Source organism: Eretmochelys imbricata, chromosome 6, assembly GCF_965152235.1.
Source record: "Eretmochelys imbricata isolate rEreImb1 chromosome 6, rEreImb1.hap1, whole genome shotgun sequence".
Taxonomy (NCBI): domain Eukaryota; kingdom Metazoa; phylum Chordata; order Testudines; family Cheloniidae; genus Eretmochelys; species Eretmochelys imbricata.
In genome coordinates, this window is record NC_135577.1 from 51,328,478 (window position 1) to 51,352,737 (window position 24,260).

The window sequence follows — 24,260 nt, forward strand, 5'->3', positions numbered from 1 at the left end:
AGCAACAGTTAGCCTGTATCTACAGGCCTCACAGCAGAGAGTCCATCGGCCAAAGGGGCTGATGGAACTGGGTCTGCAATATAGGTGTGTGTGTGTATATTTATAATATATATATAAATAATGTGCAGTGTGTGATGTACATACAATGTGTGCGTGTGTGCACAGGGGATGTATATGCATTTGTGATTTCTGCGTGCTGCGGGGGAAATTAAGACATTAAAATAGGAATGTGACATGTCCTACATTGAATAAATAGCAGATGAGCTAGCAGTCATTTTAAATGGGTTATTTAAAATCCTAAACTTTGCACTGAGCCATGTTTTTAGAGGCAGCCCCTTTCCTAAGGCTGCAGGAAAGGAATAGAGCTCCTTGCATCCTCCTTGGCCAGGGGAACTTAAGCAGAAACAAACACAGAGAAGTTTACTTGGCAAATACGATCTCCATTGGCAAAACAATATTTGTTAAAGTATTTCAGCACTGACAGAACATTTCTACCCATAAAATCTCTCTCTCTTGCTTTCTCTCTGTTTAAACAATGACCAGCCAGAGATTACTCATGAGCTAGACTGGCCGTATTTACAAACAAATCACTCCAGAAATAGCCAAGCCAAGTAAATGGCCAAAATGCTTTCATGATGAAATAGACTGAAGCTCACGTCTCAGGTTCTTTCACTTTTCATTATCTGGGTTTTTTAAATTTTATTTTATTTGATTGAATTTTTCACAAGGGGCATGTCTGCACTAATCAAACAATAATCTAGCCTCATTCTTACAAAGGGGCCTGAATCAAACCCTGGATCCAAATGCCAGGTGTGGAGTTTGGATCCCACACATGCTGCTCAAGCTTCTCTCTGAAAAGGCCAGAATCTGAATGCCCCCAGACCTGGGACAGTTCTGATCCGAAGCTGGAACTGCCTTCTCTGGGAATGCTTGGAGCTGGGGTTTGGCTTTGATGCAGGCACATGACAAGGGTAGGAAATTCAGCTGTAGATTCAGAGTTAGAGCTGTGGTTTAGGTTCTGGGCCATCTCTATTTGTAACTAGAGCCCTGCCAAACTCAGGGGTTCAATTCTAAGGGGTTTGTATAACTCCATCTTTCCATTTGAGTCATGGGCCTTTTGCACTCCCCTCCCCACAAGTTTTAATCTGCATTTCAGGTTCAGATAAAAACCAAGAACTCAAAAGGAAACTCACCCCAAACCTCTGAGTTTTATTTTTTCCCCACAAAACCATATGAAACCAATGAGTAGCAAATGGCATCCATTGGAAACCATAAATCAGCCCAAGACATTGCTCCAAGCTCAAACCTCAGTAACCCTACTCTGAGTATTGAGGCTACGACTAGAGCTGGGTCTGAACAAACACTTCAGACAAACACCTTCAAAATCTGAAACTGGTTCTGAATGGTGGGGCCAGCGGCTATCTCACTTCCATCTGATTGGGTGGCCCTTACCAGGAAAGTTTTGTCCAGCTCTGCTTGCCATGAGTGGGGCAGTCACACCTGCCAGTAATGACTCAGAGATTCCTGCCTTCTGTGTAGCATTTTAAGAATGATTTCCTTTAGCCAGGGTAAGTCTAATATGAATGTATCAGCTGGGCTGGCTAGGTATCACTCTGGTTAATGCTCCACTCTGCTGTCCAATAGACCTGGGTTCTGTTTCCAGGCCTTAAGTCAGTTTTCCATAGGCATGCTGGCTCTGGCACATCCCATTACAGAAACAGGTGCCAGCTGCAAAGTTCAGATCTGGATCCAGATCCCACATATGGTAGAGTTGACATCTAGGGTTTTGATTTAACCCCATCCTTAGTTGGTAATGCAGCAGAGAAAGCATGCTCAGACCCTGGGACTCTGAAAGAAGAGAATCGTCTTGCATTGTTTCACAGTGATACAAGTGGCTAATCACAGAACAGCAGTGTCTCCCTAGACATCCTCCTCCAAGCCTCCTTAGTCAATAAGATGCTAGGATGCTGGGCTGTAAATTTGGGAGAGGTGTCCTCTGTTGAGGACATGCAAAGTAAACACCAGTACAGCAATCCTTAACACTAATTCAATGAAATCCTCCAGTAGGATTGGCTACAATATGACATCAATCGGGTGATAATGAGACTATGATATCAACTGTTTACAAAGTTTTAAACCCCTTAGCTTGTGCTGTCAGCAAAAACCATCAAAGTGCAGAGTTTGGCTGAAAAACAACCCCCCACCCTCTGTCTGGCTGAAGGGAAAAAAATTGGCAATTGGCTCTGCGCTGTGATTTCTTTGGTGTGAGGGTAAATAAATCAGCAGGTCACTGAACAAAGCATCAGAGGCAAAAAATATCAAAGATTTGTTTTGAAAGAACAAAAGTCCTCTGGGCTTTATATCCTGAAACCACAAAAATGTGAGGGAAAAAACCCCCCAAGTGGCAGATTTTCATGAAACAAAACAGACTGGAGCCAGCTGTATTGTTTTAAAAGTGGCGCTAGTCTTCCTCCAGGCTGCCCCACAAATGTGTGCTGTTGCCCCTATGCCCACAAAGCCTATGTAAATCAGGTCATTGTGCATCTAATAACTCACCTGTGCACAACCACCTTGCATGGACAATGCTTGTTTGCACACTTACAGGCAATTTCCCCCCCTCTCCCCCACTCCAGAAGCAATAGGTGTATGTGCATTTGTGAAGGTGGGTCTATTTTAAAATACAGTCTGCAAGCCTGCAATGATGTGCAGCACTATAGATATTATACAATCATAGAAGATTAGGGTTGGAAGAGACCTCAGGAGGTCATCTACTCTAACCGCCTGCTCAAAGCAGAACCAACCCCAACTAAATCATCCCAGCCAGGGCTTTGTCAAGCTGGGCCTTAATATGTTTGTCAACCTTTCCACTCCTAATAGGTATCTTGCTGTCCCCGAATAGAAGCAGCTCCTGCTCATTGCCACAACTATTGTACTGTCATCTCAAAGTAATTTTTTAATTCAAAGTAAATTCAGTGCAAGGAAAGGTGCCCTGTACGGAAGTCCACTGTTAATCATTGGGACAGAGTCAGTATGGGCAGTTCCAGGCTATTTGGCTCATGTGCCTCAACTCAGATCTGAAGAGACCACTTCAGAAGTGAAAGGATAGAGAAGTCATCTGCCTGCTGAGCTCTTCTTGGCCTCTCTGTAGAGGGTTCCAACTGGGGCTTTAAGAGCAGCATCTAACTCAGTTCATACAGGTCACCCAAAAGCCATCAGATAGTAACACCTTTTGGTCACTCCTCATTGACCTGGCCTGAATTTCAACTGGAGAACTAGCCACTGGCAGCAAGCATGTAGGTATCTTAATTTTGCAAACATTTAGGTGCAAAACAAAATCTAGCTTTCCTATTATATATCCTGAATACTAATCTATCCTCCATTTCTGCTGGAGACATGCCATAGAGCATTCCAGAGAATGCAGCTGCTCACCAAGCGATGTAGAAACAATTCTCTTTAAGAGTTCACAGGCTAACCCAAGCTAGAACTTGAGAAAAATACCTGAGTCATCATGCATTGATTTGCCTGTACAAAAAATATTTAATTTGCTCATGCAGGAAAACTTTCTCAGGGTCTTCTCATATACCTGATCATCCATTGTGTTAACCCCATCAGGTCCCAGTGCCTCTATAGCTTGGTTGATTAGATCAGTCCTTCCACAATTTAACATTCGGAAACCCAGGTCCTGCTGGAATTTTTCAGTAGCAGCCTTAGCATCCAGTCTTCGGAAGGAGCTAAAACAGCATTCAGGTCTGTTGAGGACAAAGGCCAAAAAGTGCAGCAATCATTTCAGGAGGGTTTGTGTTTTAAATAAGCAATTAGTTATAGTACTGCTTCTCGAGATGGCTTTATGCTCCATTATTGGGTTTTTCTATTTTGCCTGCAGAAATGTTTGTTATATAATTGTAATGCATCAAATGTATATGAAATCATATTCAGAGAAAGAGAGGGAGAAGAACTCTGTTGAAATAAAAAGTACAAATATAGTTCCATGATTAAATAATCATTATGGCTCTATGTAAGAGCCTGGCTACTATTCCCAAATAAGATTTTGCTTATCATGATCTTTTATCACCTTACTCCCACATTTTTTCATCCCTGCATTATAATGAAGATTGTCCATATCTTCTTTTGGGTGGCAGACCATTCTCAGATCCACCCCAATAAAAGCAAACTTACTCCTGGGCTATATTTATATTAGGCTCCTTTCCTTCCATTCTCATCCTCTTGACAGCTACCAAGCTATCTGCTTCTAAACAAAGATAAAGGAGTCTGGAGATTATTGTAAATCTCCAGACTTATCTTTTGAGAGACATCTGAATTCTGAGGCTAGGAGCCTCTCTTGTGCACTGAAGGAACATCAAGTTGTAGGCATTTCCTATCTCAGCTGAACCTTGACATGGTCACCCACATTGTGTGATTTCATTTGCTGCCTTCTCCACTGGCAGCCTGTCCTGACACGGGCTCTTGCGCAAACTCCCAGCTGCTGCAGTATTTGGCTGCCAACTTCCTTTGAAAAATTAGACAACCTCAACATATTTTAACCTCTTTTGAAACTTTGCGTGGGCTGCCAGAGAAGTAATGCATTCATGGTTTTAGAAGGCTGTGCATGAAACTTACTCAGGGTCTCAAACTTATCTGGTAACTTTTCATACTCTTGTCTTTGCAGGCTGATGACAAATTGTGACCAGATGCCACAACAGACTTGTCCAGATAGCAAAGTCCTTCACCCATCTAGTGGCTGGCCTAATTGTACGTGGGAGTCCAGCACAATACCACAGCCAAAACTCATATGAGGACTTTGGTGATCTACAAGCATGAGGTACACTAGGTGAGAGTCCAATGTCAGCCTCTATCCAGTGGAGCTAAGTAGGAAGATTGTTTTGGTTTAAGACTAGACACTATCAAGAAGTTGCCCAGGGCCACACAGAATGGCTTCTTGGGCTAATACACTGCAAGCGCTTGCCCGTTTAGTTCTTACTAAGAACTTGCCTACACTAGGTGAAAAGGTGTTACAACACCCACTTGGTTGGAATACCTTGCACTTGTATTGCCTGTGCAAAGCCATGCAACAGCATTTTCCAGCCATCCCTTTCATTTTACAGGTGTTGGTTTGCAGTGCCTGGGACAAGGCCTTCAGCTCAGGCCCAGCTGAGCAGGTGCCACCTACAATGGTGTTTCTCCCCATTGTGGACGGAAAACCACACTGCAGCTATGACTAGATGGGTTCAGTAGGTCCCAACTTCACCCCACAATGCAGGGACTTACACTTGAAAACCACCTCAAATCTCATGCTCCTAGCAAGTGGGACAGGTGCTTCACAGGCTATGCAAGTATCCAGGGGCTATCCAGAGAAGTGTCAACTATGCCCAGGGCAGAACACCATCCTTCAGAAAGGAGCTAATGTCTAAGTATTTCCTAGGAAAAATTCAGTAGGAAGGTAACATTACAGTCTTGGAATTTTGTTATTGTGAGAGATTTTTCATGTATTAGATTTTTCATGTATTAGATTTTTCATGTATTAGATTGTCATGTTATTAGGGCAGGTCAGTGAATAAGTGTCTATGGAGGAGTGAACTGTCTGAATCATCAGGCACTAGACAAAGATGAATGCAGTAGACAGGCCAATAGCTACTGCCAGAGGTAAGGTAACAGGCGAAGGACCAATGACCACTGCTAGAGGCCATAGGTGGATAAACAGTCAATCCTGGAGGTAGGGTAAGTGATTAGATGGACAAGCAGACCACACTGCTATGATAAATGTTATTATTATGATACTAGATTCCTATGTTCCCCTGAGAACAATTAGCTTCTGTCAACTTGAAGTCTAGTGAATTTCAGTAAATGCGTTAAATGTATTTTCAGGTGCTGTGCCTGCCCTTGAGCTGCGACCTTACTCTGTTCATTTGTTTGGCTCTGCAGTCACATTGTCCTAGTTTCAAAGTAAGTGCTCTGTGCAAAACAAGGGGAAACTCATTAACCAATGCCACAGAAATAGTGAAACTGACTACACACAGACTGCTGTCAAATACACCAAGTGAGCCATCTAGAAAAATAGAGAAATACCTTTGGCTCTCATCTCTCTGGGTTACAGTGATCTTAGCTATGCTTGTAACAATAGGTGAGGCTATCTCAGATAGCTGAGTGGTTTTAAGTTGATGGTGTCCATTTAAGCAGGTAAGGTCAGGGTGAGGAGTGATGATGTTTATAGATCACTTTTTGAAATGATACACTGAGAGCATTGGATTGAAAATCTTATAGTCACTGTCTCTCAAACAAACAGGTGTGGAGAACTATTTGTCTAAGAAATCTTTATCAGAAGATAGATATATAAAGTTTTAGGACAGAGGTCATTATAACAGCAGCACTTACCCTTCTACACCGCCTTTCATCCATAAATCCCCCCCAAGTGACAGAATCCTCCTGCGAAGTGCGAACTATCATCATACTTTGACGATGCAATGGAGGGACAGAGCAGTTGTGATTTGCCTATGATCACACAGTAAGCCAGAGGTACAGCTGGGAATAGAACCCAAGAGTCCTGACTCTCTGTCACTTGCTCTAATCACTAGACACAATTGCTTCCTGTAAGTGAGAGGGTCATGTCATTGGCACTACAATAGGGACACCTCCCTCTTTTCAACACTTTTTTCACGCAGCACAGTCAATGTTCCCACCTCCAAAAACCCCATCATAGGGAATACTTAGGGCCTTTGGGATAACAGCTTAGAAAAGAAGGGTCAGAACAAACCGTTTATGAAGTTCAATTCTGACTTGTGATTTGTGCCCTCTGCTGCAAACATGATGTGCATTATTTGATGCAAAAGCTGCCTTGGTTGCAAAGAAAGATTTATGGTATGGTATATTTTGGTGAACGGCAGGAGAAAATATATGGGTGTGGGAAGGAAAAAAGCACTTGGTATTTCTTACAGATTTTTTCTTTTCCCCTGTAATCAGAACAACATGGATAGAAACCTTCATCAGACTCCTTCCAAGAGCCAGTTTTGAAACTCCCCTCTCAACAATCAGAATACCGAACTGAATTCCTGTATATTCCACATGCTGTGGCTGAATCCCTGTCCTCTTTCCTCCCCCTCACCCCATTCATTCATATGAGAGTATCTGGATTGCCTGGGTTTCTAAAGGTGGCTTTGTAGTTATCGGTATGTACTCTCAGCCTTAATTCTATCTTAGCAAACTTTTTGTCTAGGAATTTCCCTTTAATTTATATCAATACACTTCTGAAACAGAACCTGAAAAACCCTTTCCTCTTTTTTCTACATGTAACCTAGAAATTAAGGAGCCATTTGTGTTTCATATACAATATCTCTCTATTGAATTTACAAAAACCTGTGGAGATTAAAACAGCACAGGATACCTTTGAAGTGGGAAGCCTGAGTTTTGAACAGTTCATTCAATCTAGAGGAAAGATTGAAAAAAGAACTATGAAACTAAGATTGAAAGGAGAACTACTGAAACGAGCAAGAGAGAATGCTGATAGTTTGCCCTTCTACAGTGCCATCTCAGAACCTCAGAGCCTTTTACATTGTTTATTTCAACCTTTTGTGGTAAATATTGAGGCACAGGAAAGTGAAGTAACTGCTCCTACACCACACAGAGAATCAGGAGAAAAGCTAAGACTAGAACCCAGAAATCCTGACTAAAAACCCCTTGCTGCAACCACTAGATCCACCTCCCTTCTTCGCACAAAAGACCTACAAGTAACAGTACATTTTTTTCCTTACAATGTTAAAAATATCATTTATTATTGTTTATATGTCCACTGCAAGGTCACCATTAATTAAATGCAGCAGGATTAATTTGAGGAGGAAAAATTCACTTTGCACTAATGTGTACATTTCTAGCTGGGGTTCCACAAAGCAGTTTCACAATACCAAAATCAGTGCTAACACCAGTAAATTTAGCAGAACATAGACAATCATTGAAACACAAATGAGTACTAGCGGCCCCAGCTTACTATAAAATTATGAGTAATCTATGTGTGGAGGAAGGCTCTCTAAGTCTAACATTTTAGACTTAGGCTCTTCACCAGGGTATTTAAAGAGGCAAAGGATGATCTTGTGGTTAACACTTGGGCCTGGGAATCAGTCTACTGATATTCTTAGCCTGCCTCTGCTGCAGACTGTGTGCATGACAGAGGGCAAGTCACAATCTCTCTGTGCCCGATCTATAAAATCAGGCTAAAACTTCCTTAGCTCACAGGAGTGCTGTGAGGCTAAATTCAGTGATGTTTATAAAGTGCTTTGAGAACATCCTCCAATGGAAGGTGATACAGAAGGGCAAAGTGCTATGATTATTATAACTGACTATAAAGATAAGCCCACATACTTCAGCTGCCGTGGTTCGCAGTCCAGTCCTGGTAAGAGCAGCCTGGCCGTCTGCCTGATATCATCGCTGTCCACAGTTAAACTGCGCCGATGCTCAGCGTAGGTGATAGCCACTCGCATCCACTCCATCAGCGGGGGCAGAAGCATGAAGGGCCTGTGCAGAGAGTGAAGAGACCCGTTACAGTCAATGCTGGTTTCTTATCTTGTATGGTGAGATAAAATGTACTCCACAGTTTCCTGGACATGAATGTTGGGAAGTGGGCCAGAAGGCTCCCTGTTTTATCACTGCATAAAACTTCCCCTGTAAAAGCAAAGTCTGCCTCTTTAGCTGAGTGCAGCTGACTGATAGTTTAACAGGTAAAAAAAACTGGATTTGGGATGAGAGTTTTGACAGCTAAGCCCTGATTATCTGAACTTCAGTTTACCCCAGACGGAGTCATGTTGAGTTATGTGACAGTGTGTGAGACTGAGTGAATAAAGAATGGTGCCTCCTGGTATCTGGGCCACAGAAGGTTAAGGGGCCTGCTACTGCTCCTAGCTATCAGCAGGCTCTTTTAGCTCAAGTGGTTGAGGCTTGTGGTTTTGGAGCTGAAGGGGTTGTCCTAGCTCCTCATGTGTGAGTGATTTATATAATAAATGCACCTGTTGTCTCTAGAGAGACAAGGTGGGTGAGGTAATATCTTTTACATATACAAATATAACCTCACCCAACTTGCCTCTCTAATATCCCGAGACTGACACGGATATAACAACTCTGTTGCCTCTACCACATGGGATTTGTTACAATGATCTGACCATCCGTTATGACATTGAAAATATCCTTGACTATTCAATTAACCAAACTTACTCAAGGCTCCCCCTTGACATTCGGTTAACCCATGTTTTGTGCTGTTAATATCAATGGCTCTTCTCACTCTACATTCCTTGCACACAGAGATCAGGTCTCCATTTCTACACATTTGGCCCTCTAGGTCTCAACAGAGCTGTAAGAGCTATGTGTCAGGTATGTTTTTCCACAGACAAATGTCAAACATGTACTTTCAGTTTGGAGGACTTATTTTAGACTGAAGGGGAAAAGGAAAACAGATAAAGAACTAATATGTCGTCTCCATGAGAGAGTGCAGTGTGTGAGAGACTCACTCTGTAACATTACTTAGATTAGAGACTAACAAATTTATTTGAGCATAGGCTTTCGTGAGCTACAGCTCACTTCATCGGATGCATTCAGTGATGCATCCGATGAAGTGAGCTGTAGCTCACGAAAACTTATGCTCAAATAAATTTGTTAGTCGCTAAGGTGCCACAAGTACTCCTTTTCTTTTTGCGAATACAGACTAACATGGCTGCTACTCTGAAACCTGTCATTACTTAGCTTGTAAACTCTTTGGGGCAAAGATCATCTACTTTTGTGGTTGTACAGTGTCTAGTACAATGGCGTCCTGTTCCAGGACAAGTGCTCCTAGGTATTACAGTAACATACATAATGATAATAATGTTTGTCATCTTGGGATAACTCTCAGGGAATGTCTGAGACAGGCTAGGAGGCCTCCTTTACTTTTAAAGGTGCAGTAAGATAGAAAACAGCCCTACAGTTACACAGGCATATATAGCACAGGTAGCTGGGTACCTGATTTACAGCCTCGAATGTATCAGCGTATTCCCACACAGCTAGCCTGACAAATGATGATTTGCTTGTTTTTTCCAAAGGCACCTGCCACCCGAGTGCTAGGCTCAAAAATACCACGTATACTTCAAAACTCTATAACTAAATCCACCTCAGAGTTGATTCACAGTAGCAAAGAGTTGTTTCCCTTTTGAACATTTAAACTGGAGGGCTTAAGGGAGAGGGTGCTGCTTCTTTATAAAGTTCAAATCAGTCAAACACACACAACAGAGGAATATAAAATGACTTGGGTATTAATGAAAGTGGCTGAGACTGTGAAAGGCATTTTCAAAGTGATGCATAGGGAGATGGGGGGGGAAAGAATTGAAAGCACAAATCCTGTTAGAAATTATTACAAATAATGGGATTTTCAAGCAGAACTCCCTGTGTAAGGCTTTGAACAGCCATGTCTTCAAGTTGGAATATCTGCACATCAAAACATGTACCATCTGCTTCCATTTTGCTACTAGCAAGGTGCATGCTAACCAGGCACCATGATTTTGTTGCATACAAAGTGCACAGTTTCCCCTCGTGCTCATTCTTCTGCTGTTCTCAGCAGAAGAGAAATGCCCACAAACTCACAGACCCATTCCATCACCTAGTCAATGCCCCCTGACTAATGCACAGATGTTCCTGACAGTACATTCCCAAGCACTTTATCCAACCTGCAGTCATTTTAAATGAGCCAAGTTATGAGGCTTCTAGTGCTTCCCTTCAGAAGATTATCTCACAGCTCAATAGGATCCCACCAGTAGGAAGGCTGTCCTGATATCCAGCTACATTTCCACAACTCACTAGGCTTCTGTCCCATTCCGGAATGTGTGGGATTCCCTCCTCTGGTGATGTGATACCAGAGTCAGTCACAAAGTCACCAGCAGACCTGGAATGTGAAGGGCTTGTGGGATAAAAAAAGTTTCCTGATCTGAGCAGAATTTTCAAAGGCTTTAAATCTCACTCCTGAGCAGGCAGTAGGTCACCTGGTGACCAAGAGGGAAGGACTTCAGATTGTAAAAAAGCCCATCTAGTAAAGGGTTTGTTCTCCACTTGCTGGCTGCTCTTCTAATTTTAGTTGCTTTGCTCGTGTTTCACTTACCTACTTGGTCCATTAGACCCTAGAAACCAAGCCTGTGAGGCAGAATTATCACATGTAGCCAGTCTGTGCTCAAGAAGAATATCACTACAGCACAGAAGTCCAATGGGAATAGGGTTAAAAGGGAGCTGTCTGCATAGCTAGGAAACAATAGCAGCCTAATTTACAAAGGTTCAGAGTATCTGTAGCTCCCCTGGAAGTCAGCAGCTCAGCACCTTTGAAACTCAGACAAGCACCTAAATGTAGGAACAAACTGCCCAAACCATTGCAGTCTCTGTTGAAATGACCTTCCTGCCAGCCTTGTGCCCTCAGAAGCGTTGCTTATTTCATTGCAATAACTTTATGCCCAGCTACAGTGTTCTCTTCCCCCTTGCCCCAAACCCCAACACTCCATATTACTATGCAAGTCAGAGGGAAACGCTATCTCTTCAGGTGAGTGACCAAAGATTTCAGCTCCTGTTTATCCGTGAAAGCTTTACACGTCCATGGGACTTCTGCCCTGGGAATGGATTTCCTTTTATGCCCCCTTTTACACAATTATTTCCTTTCTTCACAGCTCATATGACCCTCCTAGGCATGCTCACAGGAGCAGCTTTGTGTTACTTTTCTCCCCAAAAATCTGTCAGCAAAGATCCTTGCTGCTGTTATATGATCCAAACTCTCCGAGAGACAGACCAGTTCAGTGGGATGAAATGCCAACACTCTCCACCCCCTCACAAAATAAATGGTACTATCGCACTACCTGGCCTTTTACCCTGGATGCCCTTTGCCTTCAGGCAAATGTTGATTATTCCACAGTTTGGAAAATATGGAAAAAAAAAATTGCAGAAAATTAATGGGAGATGCCTCAAGTTGAGCAATAAACTTATGTATGTGCCATGCTCTGCACGACACATTTTCCTTAGGAGTTTTTGACATTTAGAGACATTTGGCAGCCCATAAAACAGAGTAATCCAGCTCTGGAAAAGGTTCTGACTCCCAGTGCCTGGATTACAAGGGCTCAATACAGCCCAAGAACATACTCTGTTTTCAAAGCAGAAGAAAGCTACCGTTGCTTCATTCAGTTTCTCCCAAAAAAGGGAGGGGGGGGGCGCCTTAAAAAAACCAAGTAACCTAGCATGAGAGTTAGGGAAGTGCATGATAGCGATGCACAGAATGGGCATGTCTCACATGTATATCTTGCAAAGTGTGAGATTAATATCTGACAGTGATATGTTGATGATGTTTTAACAAGAAACTCCTGCATTTCTCTTGCCTTTCAGCTTGGGATAAACTCCATGTTTCCAGGGGTGGAGACGGGGATACGTTCTTGCAGAGGGGTGAATCTACTACTCCCCCCTCCCTCATTTAAACAAAAATGCTTTCTCAGACCCATAGTCAAGGAGGGAGGCAGTAACAGGACTTGTCAAAGGAAGTTACATTAAGTTCACTAGCAAAAACGGTTATAACTGTTCCTGAAAAATAGACTGTGCTCATTTGATTAGTATGGCCCACTATTCAATTAGCAAGTGAAGATCATGGAAGGGGGAAGGAGATATCCTCCCATGGGGACATGTTTAGAAACTACTTGGTATTTAGTGCCAACTTGTCTATTACAAAGGGTAAAATAGCTCTTCAGAAGTATTTTTACCCACACAACCTCTCTGCTGCTAAGTGCAATGGGATAGGCTCACCACCTGACAGGCTCACCAGGCTGAACTGGAGCTCCCAAAATGTTGCTGACTTTGAAACTCTCCTCCCAGAAGCAGCAGCCCCCCTAGGGACATGCCCCCTCTATTAAACTGTTTTTACTGATGAGATTGGAAGTTTGATTGATTAAGGGAATAGTGCTGATATAAATAGACTTCTCTAAGCCATCTGACATGGTAACCACATGACATTTTGATTAAAAAACTAGAATAATATAAAATTAACATGGCACATATTAACTGGTTTAAAAGCTGGCTAACTGATAGGTTTAAAAATGTAATGGTAAAGAGGGAATCATCATCGAATGGGTGTGTCTCTAATAGGGGCTCACTGGGCCGACGCTATTTAACATTTTTATTAATGACGTGGAAGAAAACAAAATCACCATGGATAAAGTTTGCCGATGACACATAAATTTGGGGGAGTGGTAAATAATGAAGAGGCCAGGTCACTGAGCCAGAGCAACCTGAATTGCTTGGTAAGCTGGGTGCAAGCACATGTTTTAATATGGCTAAATGTAAATGTATACATATAGGGACAAAGAATGCAGGCCATACTGACAGAATGGGCACTTCCATCCTGGGAAGCAGTGACTGAAAAAGATTTGGAAGTGGTGGATAATCAGCTGTTCCAGTGCAACGCTGTAGCCAAAAGGGCTAATGCAATCCTTAGAAGCATAAACAGGGGAATCTTGAGTAGGAGTAGAGAGGTTATATTACTTCTGTATTTAGCACTAGTGCAACTGCTGCTGGAGTACCGTATCCAGATCTGGTGTCCACAATTCAAGAAGGAAGATGGTAAACTGGAGAAGGTTCAGAGAAGAGTCACGAGAATGATTAAAGGGTTAAGAAAACATGCCTTATAGTAACAGACTCAATGAGCTCTATCTATTTAACTTAAAGAGAAGGTTAAGGGGTGACTTTATTACAGTCTATAAGTACCTACATTGGGAGCAAATATTTAATAATGGCCTCTTCAATTTATCAAAGAAAAGTAGAACATAATCCAATGGCTGGAATTTAAAGCTAGACAAATTCAGACTGGAAATAAGATGTGAATTTTTAAACTGTGAGGGTAATTAATCATTGGAACAACCCACCCAGGGTCATGGTGGATTCTCCATCATTGACAATTTTTATACCAAGGCTGGGGTTTTTCCTAAAAACTCTGCTCTAGAAATTATTTGGGGGAAGTTCTGTAGCCTGTGTTATACAGGAAGTCAGGCTAGATTATTACAATGGTCCCTTCTAGCCTTGGAATCTATGAAAGACATGGGTTAGTCGTATGCAAAGAAGGGGAGATCTCCATGAGGGCAGGAACTTACCCCAATATCCTTCCATTTGAACACTGGTATAAAATGCTTGGAGGATGTCTACACTGGGGTGTAATTTCCATCTTGGATCAATGTACGCTTGTTAGCACTGTAGCTGCAGTAGCATGGGCTAGCCATCCAAGTACTTACTTAGGGTCCTAGATGGGAGGCCAATGTCAATTGAATTTACTGAGCATTGCCCCAGGGGCTTCTACTCTTCTTGTTCCCAGAGTCTCTCTACCTCCTCCCTGAAGTCTCCTCTGTCCATGTCCCATGAGGCTCCTCTCTGCCCTCTCCCACACCCAGATGACTAGGGCATTGAAGAGTGGGGGTGGAAAGGAGACATTCTGCCTGCTGCCTCCTTTCTTCTCTCCCTGTGCTGGGCTCTGGTCTCCTGCTGTGATAGCATGAGATGCATAAGGGAGCGAAGAACGGGGGCCAGCAGTGGCATAGCCGCGGAAGAGAGGAGAGCCTGGTGTTTGGAGAGAAAGAGGAGGTTGTCTTCCTGCTGGCAGGTCAGGCAAGGCTGGTCCTGGGACATAACTGGAATAGCCCATTATTGATCTGATATGTCCTGTGCTGGAGCACTTTATACTGCCAGGGCAGTGATGGGACTGGATGATTTAATAGATCTTTTCCATTTGTAACTACTACTACCTAATCCTAGGTAGCTGCTTTAAATACATGCAAACCTGAGCATCTCAAAACACATGTAAACACCATAATTCACACTCCATCAAGTGTGAGCCACATTAACTCCTCTCCATGCGATTTATGGGAACTATATGCAAACTGCACATGGACAGAAATCACAAATCTTCAGATGTATGGTTTTGGGCTTGGTACTGTACTCTGTTTCCATTGGCACCAAACAGAGACAGAGAAAGAAAAGACAAGGGAGAACAGCTGACTTCCTAGCTATCATCTCCCAAGGAAGGAGACAAAAACATGCCTATTCACAGACAGAGAGAGGGGTAGGGGCTTACACGGAACTCCTGTAGAAGTTGGAGCCAAACAGTAATACCTGACCCAAACGACACCCACATTTTGACCCAAACTGCATGGCTAGGGCCCATTTCATGATGTGGTGATGTGGGTCAAGGTCATTGTCAAAGAATGAGTTGGCCCTTCAAGGGAGCTGTGGGTCAACCTCACCTTTGCCAGCCGTAGCCCCTCTCCCCCAGGAGGAGAAAATGAGTGGGGTCATGTAATGGGGAGCATGTGACTAAGACCCAGGCCTGCTGGGATGGCAGTCTGTGGGTGAGTCAGAGGAGAAACTCCAGTTAGAGAAGACCTGGGCATGAGTACTCTATTCAAGAGCAGGGGAATAGCCAGGAAAAGACCAGAGAAGAGGCCCAGGCTGAGTAACTCTCTAAGGTGCTTTGGCAGAAGGCCTGGGACAGAAACCTGCAGGGAGCAAGAGCTTGCTAAGAGGAAAGCCTCAACATGGACAGGGCTAAGAACCCTGCACCAAGGATGTGACACAGCTAGGAAGGCTGGGTGGAAGATATGTTGTTCTGAACTTTACATGAATAAACCAGACTCCCAGAAAAGGGAGGGTTATTGAGAAAACACTCAGATTGTGAGTTTTATTAACTAGGGAAGAAGGGAACCTGAGGCAGCAACCAAAACTAGACCAGGTAAGCCCTGCTACAGTCACCCAACAAATCAGTGGCAGATTAGAACCCCAGACTCAACTCCCAGCCCCTTGCTTTAATCAGCAGAAAAAAACTTCTTTTAATATTAATATTCTTTTAATATATATTTATGTATGAACACAGAACAATAATATGCAAGTGATTTAGAAAATGCAGGCTAAGACATGTTCCTGGCTCCAAAGAGCTTCCATATAAAGGACTCCTATTTCTTTCAGAGTCCAGATATTTTTCTCTCCAGGAGACCTAGCAAGTGTGCTCGGACAGGAAGATAGGAACTGCTATACTGGATCAGACCAAAGGTCTGTCTTGACCAGTGTCATGTCTTTGACATTGGCCAGCACCTGATGTTTCTAAGGAAGGGACAAGGAGTTGCTTAATGGACAATTGTGGAATAGACTGACCACCAGGGGAAGCTTCTTCCTAAACCCCATGAGTTACTGGTTGGCTCATATATTAAAGCATAAGGAGGGTTTAATATTCAGTGGGTGTTCTTATTATGCATATCAATGTCTAAACTTTTTTTTAAAATATCTTAATGCTGAGATCAGGAGCAGTGAGTTCCATAGGTTAGCCATGAATTGTGTAAAGAATATCTTTTTATCAGTTGTCAGAATGACCCCTAGCAGGATTTTTTTTTCTGTAATGTAGGTGTCCTTGCAGTTTTCCCCTTGAATATGCAACACAAACAAGCTCGTCCTAGAATATCTTCAACCTAAAAGTTCGGTTCTGATCTTACTTAAACCAATATTAAAACTAAACCAAAGTTGACAAGAAAACATGACAAAGTTGCTGGGTTTATGAGGAACTGACTATGGGTAAAAAATCCTTGAGTGTGCAGCCCACTTGCAATTTACTATAATCACATTTTTATAAACTGCACCTTAACTCAGAACAGGAAAAGCTCCCTCTTTCCAGGCTGAAAGCATTGTTTCTGCTCTGGAATGTGCAATGCTTCTAGTTAGAAAACCAAGTCTACAACATCTGTATGCCTCCACAGAGAGAGCTCTAGCTCTCTAAACAGAGAACATTAAAAAGCAAACTGCACCTAAAACTGTGTTCAGTTTCTGGTAAACATAAGCAGTGGCCTTAAGCATAAAGCCTGCAGGTTACTGGCATGGCCTACTTCCACCCACCCTTCCTGTGCTGTCTGATGGGCCCCTTTGATCTCCCCACTAGCACTGGAACTGGTGAACTACCATGAGTCCAGAGCTCAGTCCCCTGACAGTGGAAGCAGAGGGGGATTGTACGCAATTCACTTCTTCCTCTTGCTCCCACTTACCGCCCCCAATGGCAAGTTGAGGCTTCTCTGAAAATTGTAATGCTGATCCTGTACAGATGATAATCTGGAAACAAAGGAAAGGGTGAATTCTTTTGTGTGAGTTTGACTTTGGATAGCAGTGTTGGACCACATCTCCAGCTTTAACCTAAAATTAGCGTGCATTTACAAATTTAATTCACCTTAGCGAGAGGCAAATGCAACTCGTGTGGCTGAACTGTGCATCTTGAGTTTGTTAAAGTTCCACTTGTACACACAGAGGAAAAGCTTTGCCAGCCATCTACTGCCCTGACAGTCTGTGCTATCCAATGAACACCTATAGCCCAATCCTGCTGGCCTCCTAAAGGACTGCAAGATGCAGTCCCTAATCCTGCCTCAGATTGGGAAAGTGCATCATCAGATTGTTATTAAAATGAAGGTTCTTCACAGGACTGATTAATGTCTCTCACCAGGTCAGGATCTCCTTATAAACCATTTCTGTGCATCATGACCTGACCAACTGTACCAACTCCTATAGCAATATCAGTCTATAGCCATGTTTCCAGTACTGGTGAGTGCAAGGGTTAGTTTCCTTTTCCTGGGTGGACCCTAGGCCCTACCCTCTGGGATGGTTGCACTGAGGGAAGCAATGGCTGCACCTGCTGAACATGTGAAGCAAGGGGACCTCCTCCCTCTGTTTCCCCCCTCCTCCCAGGCTTTATATGCCTGAGCAGAGTTCAGGAAGAGGCATAATCTCCATGCCTTCCAGACACTGCTACTTTGGCATTTTGTTATTACAGCTCTAAAAGTCTTGAGTCTTAAGTGACTTGCCCAGGAGGTCACTGACAGTGGGGACGGACTACAACTTCTGGCACTCAGCCCTGTGCCTTAACCAAAAGTCTAGCCTGCATCCCCCCCTCTTGTAGGTTTATTCTCTTTTCAAAACCCACAATTAACTGAGGATGGGCAAGCTCACCTGAACCTTCACCTGTCCCTCAAGCCAATCCAAACCAAGAATCTGTAACGGCTTCCTTTGTCTTCTCCCACCCACCTCCATTTCCCCCCATTTCATGTACCAACTGGAAATGAGAAGCCTTGGAAGTCTCATGAGAAAATCCATTTTTGTGAGATTTCCAGGCTGGTTCTTCAGCCTAAAGGGTCTGAGGAAGTTTGGATACAACGTCCAAAAAGCTTCCAACTTTTTGTTCTTGTTCAGACCAACCCAAACCCTCGTGGTCCCATGCCAAAGGGTTCGTCTGTACAGCAGCTGGGAGCAAGCCTCATCGCCCAAGTAGACAGACTTGCTGTAGTGGGGCTTGTGTTAGCACCCTAAACATAGCAGTGGCGATGTTATGGCTCAGGCTTCAGCTTGGGCTCTCAAGTCCACCCAACCCTCTAGGCATGCGAGCCCACATGTTTACCAGGGCTGGATGGCTCAGTCCCACTACAGGGTAGACATACCCTAACGGAGTTCCCTTAAGAAATAACTGCCATGTGCTACAGGTACAAAAAAATGCATAGAAAGAAAACTATGTATACATTGTTGATCCTAGCATGCATGCAAAGAGATGCCTTAGAGGGATGGTGCTGCACCAGCATACTACGTGGTTGCCACATATGCAGGAGGGTGGAAGGCCTAAAATGGGGTGGTCTGTTGCTTCGGCACTAGCATAGATCCTGTGACCACGAAAACCAAGAGCTGACTCCTATAGTTCACTTCAGGAGCTGCAGTAGAGGACTATGTGAAGACCACACTGCCTGCAAGAGGATTCTGAGATGGTCAGGGCAGCATTTATTGGGGGATGGTGTGGTTTTTCAGCATCGGGTACTGTAACTTGCTCTTCCTGATTTTTGCCCAGTGCCGTGATATGGTCCACTATAATTCCCATGAGCACCAAAGGGATCAACAAAGACAACAAGCCTTTTAGCTGTGACTCAGAATTTTGCCAATTGTGTATTTTAAAACACATGTTGCTTCTGTTTGCCAATTCAATTCCAGAACAGATTTTCAGGGCCCAGTTGCAAAACCATGAAGATGGGCGATTGCCCTTCTTAATGGAAACTGCTGACAGCCCCTAAATTACAACAGTGTGAACAAAGCACCAGTAAGATGCAATTTTTTTTTCCAATACGGAAATATATAAAACCATTTAATTAGTTTTAACTGTAAAACATAAACAAAGACAGTCCCAAATTAGACAAATGGCTCTGGCAATAAATAGGAAATCATTTCCAGTTAGCTTACAGCACCAGACAGAACATAATTAATATTTCAAAAGAGAATTTTCCAACACAAAACAACATTGTATGGAGCACTAGACTGTCTGAGACTAACAGGAGACTCTTTAATTTAAGGAAAGAGGAAAGGCTGATACCAGCAATGCTTGTGCCGGAGATGAAACCACTATTTTTTTTTAAGCATTTGATTGATGTTGCATTTGTGTGCAACATGCTGTTGCTGCAAGTGTGGCCTTTGAGTAACACAATTCCCATTTGATGTCGATGCCAGCATTTTCCTTATGAAAAGTTAATTTTTCAGCTGTCGATAATTAGCTGGAGTCTGAGAGGAAGAGTTCCAGAAACTGACTTGGCCTGAAGGTGTGAGCCACCATTTAATACACGCAGATGAAGTGAACAGCGTGTGCTGCTCAGTGCTGAGGTACTGCGATAGAATATGTGGACTAAATCATGTACTCACTCCACCCAGGCCTGCTACTACTTTACTCAGGCTCTGGCTGTACTGTGCTGTGGTCTCACCAAGCAAGCAGAATCCAAGTGGGCCATTACTTGGACAGAGACCACCAAGCTGCTGCAGGAAGTGTTGGTTGCGAATCAGTAGGGGATGCTCTTCTTTCAAAGTGATGAATCAATGCCCCGCATGAGGTTACTAGTGTTACATATGGCATCTTTTTAAATGAAAGATGAGGAAGAGTCTGATCATTTGTGCTCATGATACACTATGGCACTTTTTGCAAAAAGCACGAATGTTAATGTTGGTCTCCTAACCAAGTACCAGTTTCAAATAGATTCCATATTATTCTTCAGTTCCTGTCCTCAACTGTTGTGCAGAGTTGCTGCACACTCTTGAACAGCTAGCTGCTCAGCTGCATCCAGAGGTGTTTGCATGTCAGTGGGGAGCGAAACGATCCCTATATATACACGCCCCCTTTTGTCAGGGAACTTAATTAACTAGTATTTGCCTAATGCATAGAGATAATTAAATAAATGGTAGAGACTGAGATTAAGAGATATGATTACTATCATTAGTAGTAAGAAGGGCTCTGAATATAAAGAGGACAAAAGCTGGGTGCCATCTTGCTATACTTAGCTACTGATCATTCAGAGCCAGGCTTGAAAGTGTAGTGGTGGATTAATAAACCCCTTCTCTTCACTACATTTAAGGCAGAGAGGAAGTCTCACAATTTCAAACCCATTATGCTTGTTTCATTGTGCAACATACCTCATGTATCTCTATGAAGGCCAGTCACAGATAGAAAGTTAGTGACAGTTTTGACAGACATACCTAGAGGGATTCAGCTCTACAATTCCAAACATACTAAATTCGCACTATGTATACTTTAAGTCTCAGACAATCAGAAAGCAGCACCCGGCGTCATAACCACAGATTTCAGGTCATTACTTTATGTCTCAGCCACCTTTAAGTGTATAATAATTAATTGTATGTTACACACTGTCATTGGACAGAGTCTTTTGGCTAATATGCCATAAGAACGTCCCCGGTAAATGTCAAATGCTGGTTTTATACTTTTGATGTTTTACCACACATTCTCGTGGGAGCTTTTCAGCAGATAACAGTTTGGCCTTATCTTGAAGAATTTAGGCAGGAGACCTTCAAAGCTATGCTGTGCAGTTTTGGGGACCTATTAGATAATATGAACCTGCCACCATCTCAAATGAATTATTAATTACGATGCTTTTTCCTTTTGGATAAATAGCATTAAACAGTCATACTCCTCAGGTTCATGGCATGAGGTTGCCAAGCTCCTGATGTAATGAAATCTATGTGATTCAGACAATAGTCACAATTATTAGATAAATCATACACTTGGGGATTATGGTTCTCTTCCAGTTTCTTAAACACAACCCTTTACCACTTGAGATTAAGGAAAACTCCTTTAGCTGCTAATGGTAGCAGGTCCCTTAACCTCTCTGTGGCCCAGCACCCAGAAGGCAAAGCCAGTGTATTACTAAAAAAAAATCAACCTGCTGGAGAAACTGTAGACAGCTCCCTCTCCTCACTCCTACTCATCCACACACATGTATTTCTAGGGCATTGAAGACTACAAGCCAATCTCACTAGCTAGCACTAACAATATGAGGACTCTTTATGAACTGAATTTTGCAAACAAATAAGTGACATATAGGCCCTGATCTTCAAACATGAACATGCAATTGTATGCACAGTTATAAACCATGACTGCTAGCGCAAATGAGGTATTTGCGCACACAGACGCATAAGCAATAATTGCATGTGCTCCTACTGCATACCAGCTAGTGACACAGCCATGGTTTTGTACTTCTGGTACTCTGTGTTATAGGTATGCAGATATCATGTTGAGTTTGCAAATGACTGAAGAGCAAATTGAGTGTGCATAGCACTTGTTGTACAAGCTGCTCATAGGAGTGTAAAACTTCCCAGCCACTTCTCTATATCCATAAGCTTCTGTACCCGATTTTTTTAAATGTATATTTAATTTGTACAGCCTTGCGCAGATACACAAATGTGTAACCACATCCGATCTGTGATCCGCAAAAATTATCCGTGCATACCCGCGGATTTGCAGGGCTCTACACTGGGGGCCAGACTGAGGCTCTGAGGCACGCCCCCTCCGGAGCCAAGTCGGGGAGAGCCATGCTGGCATTTGTGAGGAGCTACGGCAACCCCTCCACCAGCCCTGAGCAGGAGGCTTGAGCAGCCCCCCAGCCAGTGTCCCAGCCCACCGCCCAGGGCAGGTGGAGGGACCCAGGCTGCCAGCACGGCTCTCCCAAACCCGGCTCCGGTGGCAGAGGGAGGCTGCTCAGAGCTGCAGCCTGGCCACAGTAAGATCTGGGCGGGCAGCTGTGGGGAGCCGCAGCAGACCCTCCACCTGCCCTGGGCGTGGGCCCTGCCACCAGGCCCTCCACCCAGGGCAGGTGGAGGATCCACACTGCAGTTCCTCACAGCTGCCCATCCGCTCTTACTATCAGAGCCCTACACGGATACAAAATCTGTATCCGCATCCACGCTGGTACCCGCAGAAACAGTCCACAGATAGAAAGCGGATACCCGTGGATTTGAGGGCTCTATTAATTTGCTTTATTTGTATAGGCCAAGTGAACCACCATTCTCATGCTTCCCATGGGGAATTTCTTATACACAACTAAAACAGATGAATGGTCCTTACGTCGTCCTCTGCTTTCTTCACCTCCAGAAGGTCCTACCTGACCAATGCTCTTCATTCTCAAGTGTTCTAAGAGTGCAGCAGCATGGCAGCTCCAGCAACATATGAGGCCTTCCAGCCTCTGGCTAACAGATGGGCCGAGATCTGGCATGTGGTGAGATGAAGATTTTTGTTTCCCTTGTTTCCAAATGACAAGGATATTTTTTCCCATTATGTCTGTTCAACCTCAGTTGTCAGAAAGCACATTTAAGACCAATGAGGCAACAGTGAGAAATCCATTATGAACGACACATGAAGTGAAACATGTACCAATCCTGCTGCTAAACATAATACGGGTGATTTATTTTTCTTTAGTTTTTTAATTTAACAATTCTGTTTTATCATTAAAAAACTCTGTCTCCTCTATATGTCTCTGCACCATCTGTTTGAATAAGCTGCTCTAGTCAACATCCAGGTGTTTGTGTTCCAGAGACAAAGAAAGAGTAAGCAATCCAATGTATGTGGGAGATGGAGACAAGAGGAATCCCTCTTTCCAGTGTTGGTTCTGACACTCAGAAAAGTGAGAAAACTAAATCAGCATAAAATAAATTCACCCTCCTTCTAATCCTATACATCACATCCAGCTGTGGTAGCCTGACTTGGTGGTGCCCAGGAATGACTGTGGCAGGAAGTGCTGCAATGTTGTAGCTAAACACAGTTGGAAAATAGTGGTATGAGATCCAACTTCTGCTGGTGAGTCCTAAAGTAGCCTGAGATTGTAAACAAGGCATTGATACAGCGGTACAGCAACAATAGCTGAAGCAGGCCCAAATCCAACTAATTGCTCTGATCACTTCGCATTGCTAACCCACATAACCTCTGAGCTGAGTTATAGCAAGCTTCAAATTACGTCCTTGTGAATCACATAGGCATTTCAACAGATTTGACACAATTTGTGTGCAAAATCAAGAGAACTTCAATAGGGATTTAGCTGAGAAATCTGGGTGAGCCACATAAACCAGCATTTTCTCGACAAATTGCTGAGGAGAGTGTTTTATAGGGTGAATGAAAGATGCTATACAAAATAAGTGCCTGATCTGGTAACCCTTATGAATGGTCCTTACTGAGTCCACTACTGGTACTAGTCAGATAAACACAGGTTGCAGGATCAGTCCCTAGAATTACTTGATTACACTGAATTTCTAAATGTGTTGGGTGTCTCTCCATCCAGGACCAGGACCAACCACAACAGCTATACTCGTCAGGTAGTCTGGAACTATCCATGATGAAAGATTTGTAAGAACCAGGGATTGAGCTTTCTCAGCAGAAGGCCCACAGCTCTGAAAGTCCTTTCAAGAGGAGTTAAGCCTGACCACAAATTTAACTGCCTTCATATCTTAATGTAAATCCCACCTGCCGTTTTGGCCTGTCCATGATAATGAACAAAATGTGGGGAACAAAAGATAAAGAAGAAAATGTACTCAGACCACGTCAGAGAGAGAGAGAGAGAAGAATAGAGTACTCTTCATGTTGCTCCTTTTCTCCTTTGTGAGATACCATAGTGATGGACTCAGTAGAAGAATACAATAGAAAGTTATATTGTACTTGTCACATGATCAAATCTTACTAACTGGTCTGTACACTCAGTTGCGCAGGAATGATGTTTAACCCTGGAGGGAAGTTTGGTGCAGCCACAAAAATCTCCACAGTCAAAATATTATTAGAAAATATAAAATCCCATTTGCAGGGCATAGACGTTATTGCAGAGTGCACATGGGGGTTGAGTGTAGAGTCTCCAATGTGCGGAAACAGGACCTGGGCAGAGGAAGCATATGAGACGCTAGCCCCAGACGTACTAGTAAAGGAA

General features: G+C 43.3%; 1 protein-coding gene and 1 long non-coding RNA gene across 2 annotated transcripts in view; one reads left to right on the plus strand and one right to left on the minus strand.

Moving 5' to 3' along the window:
* LOC144265685 (uncharacterized) overlaps window positions 1-7,022 on the plus strand; it is a 35,961-nt gene extending 28,939 nt beyond the window's left edge. The window contains exons 2-4 of the long non-coding RNA XR_013346334.1: window positions 4,667-4,828; window positions 5,863-5,940; window positions 6,955-7,022. This is a non-coding gene — a long non-coding RNA (uncharacterized LOC144265685). The remainder of the gene's footprint in view (window positions 1-4,666; window positions 4,829-5,862; window positions 5,941-6,954) is intronic.
* The window catches only part of ABTB2 (ankyrin repeat and BTB domain containing 2), a 197,497-nt gene that overhangs the window by 19,957 nt on the left and 153,280 nt on the right, over window positions 1-24,260 (minus strand). The window contains exons 4-5 of the mRNA XM_077818524.1: window positions 8,347-8,499; window positions 3,584-3,749 (exon numbers count right to left, since the gene is read on the minus strand). Of these exons, the coding sequence (XP_077674650.1) occupies window positions 3,584-3,749; window positions 8,347-8,499 (319 nt within the window). The remainder of the gene's footprint in view (window positions 1-3,583; window positions 3,750-8,346; window positions 8,500-24,260) is intronic.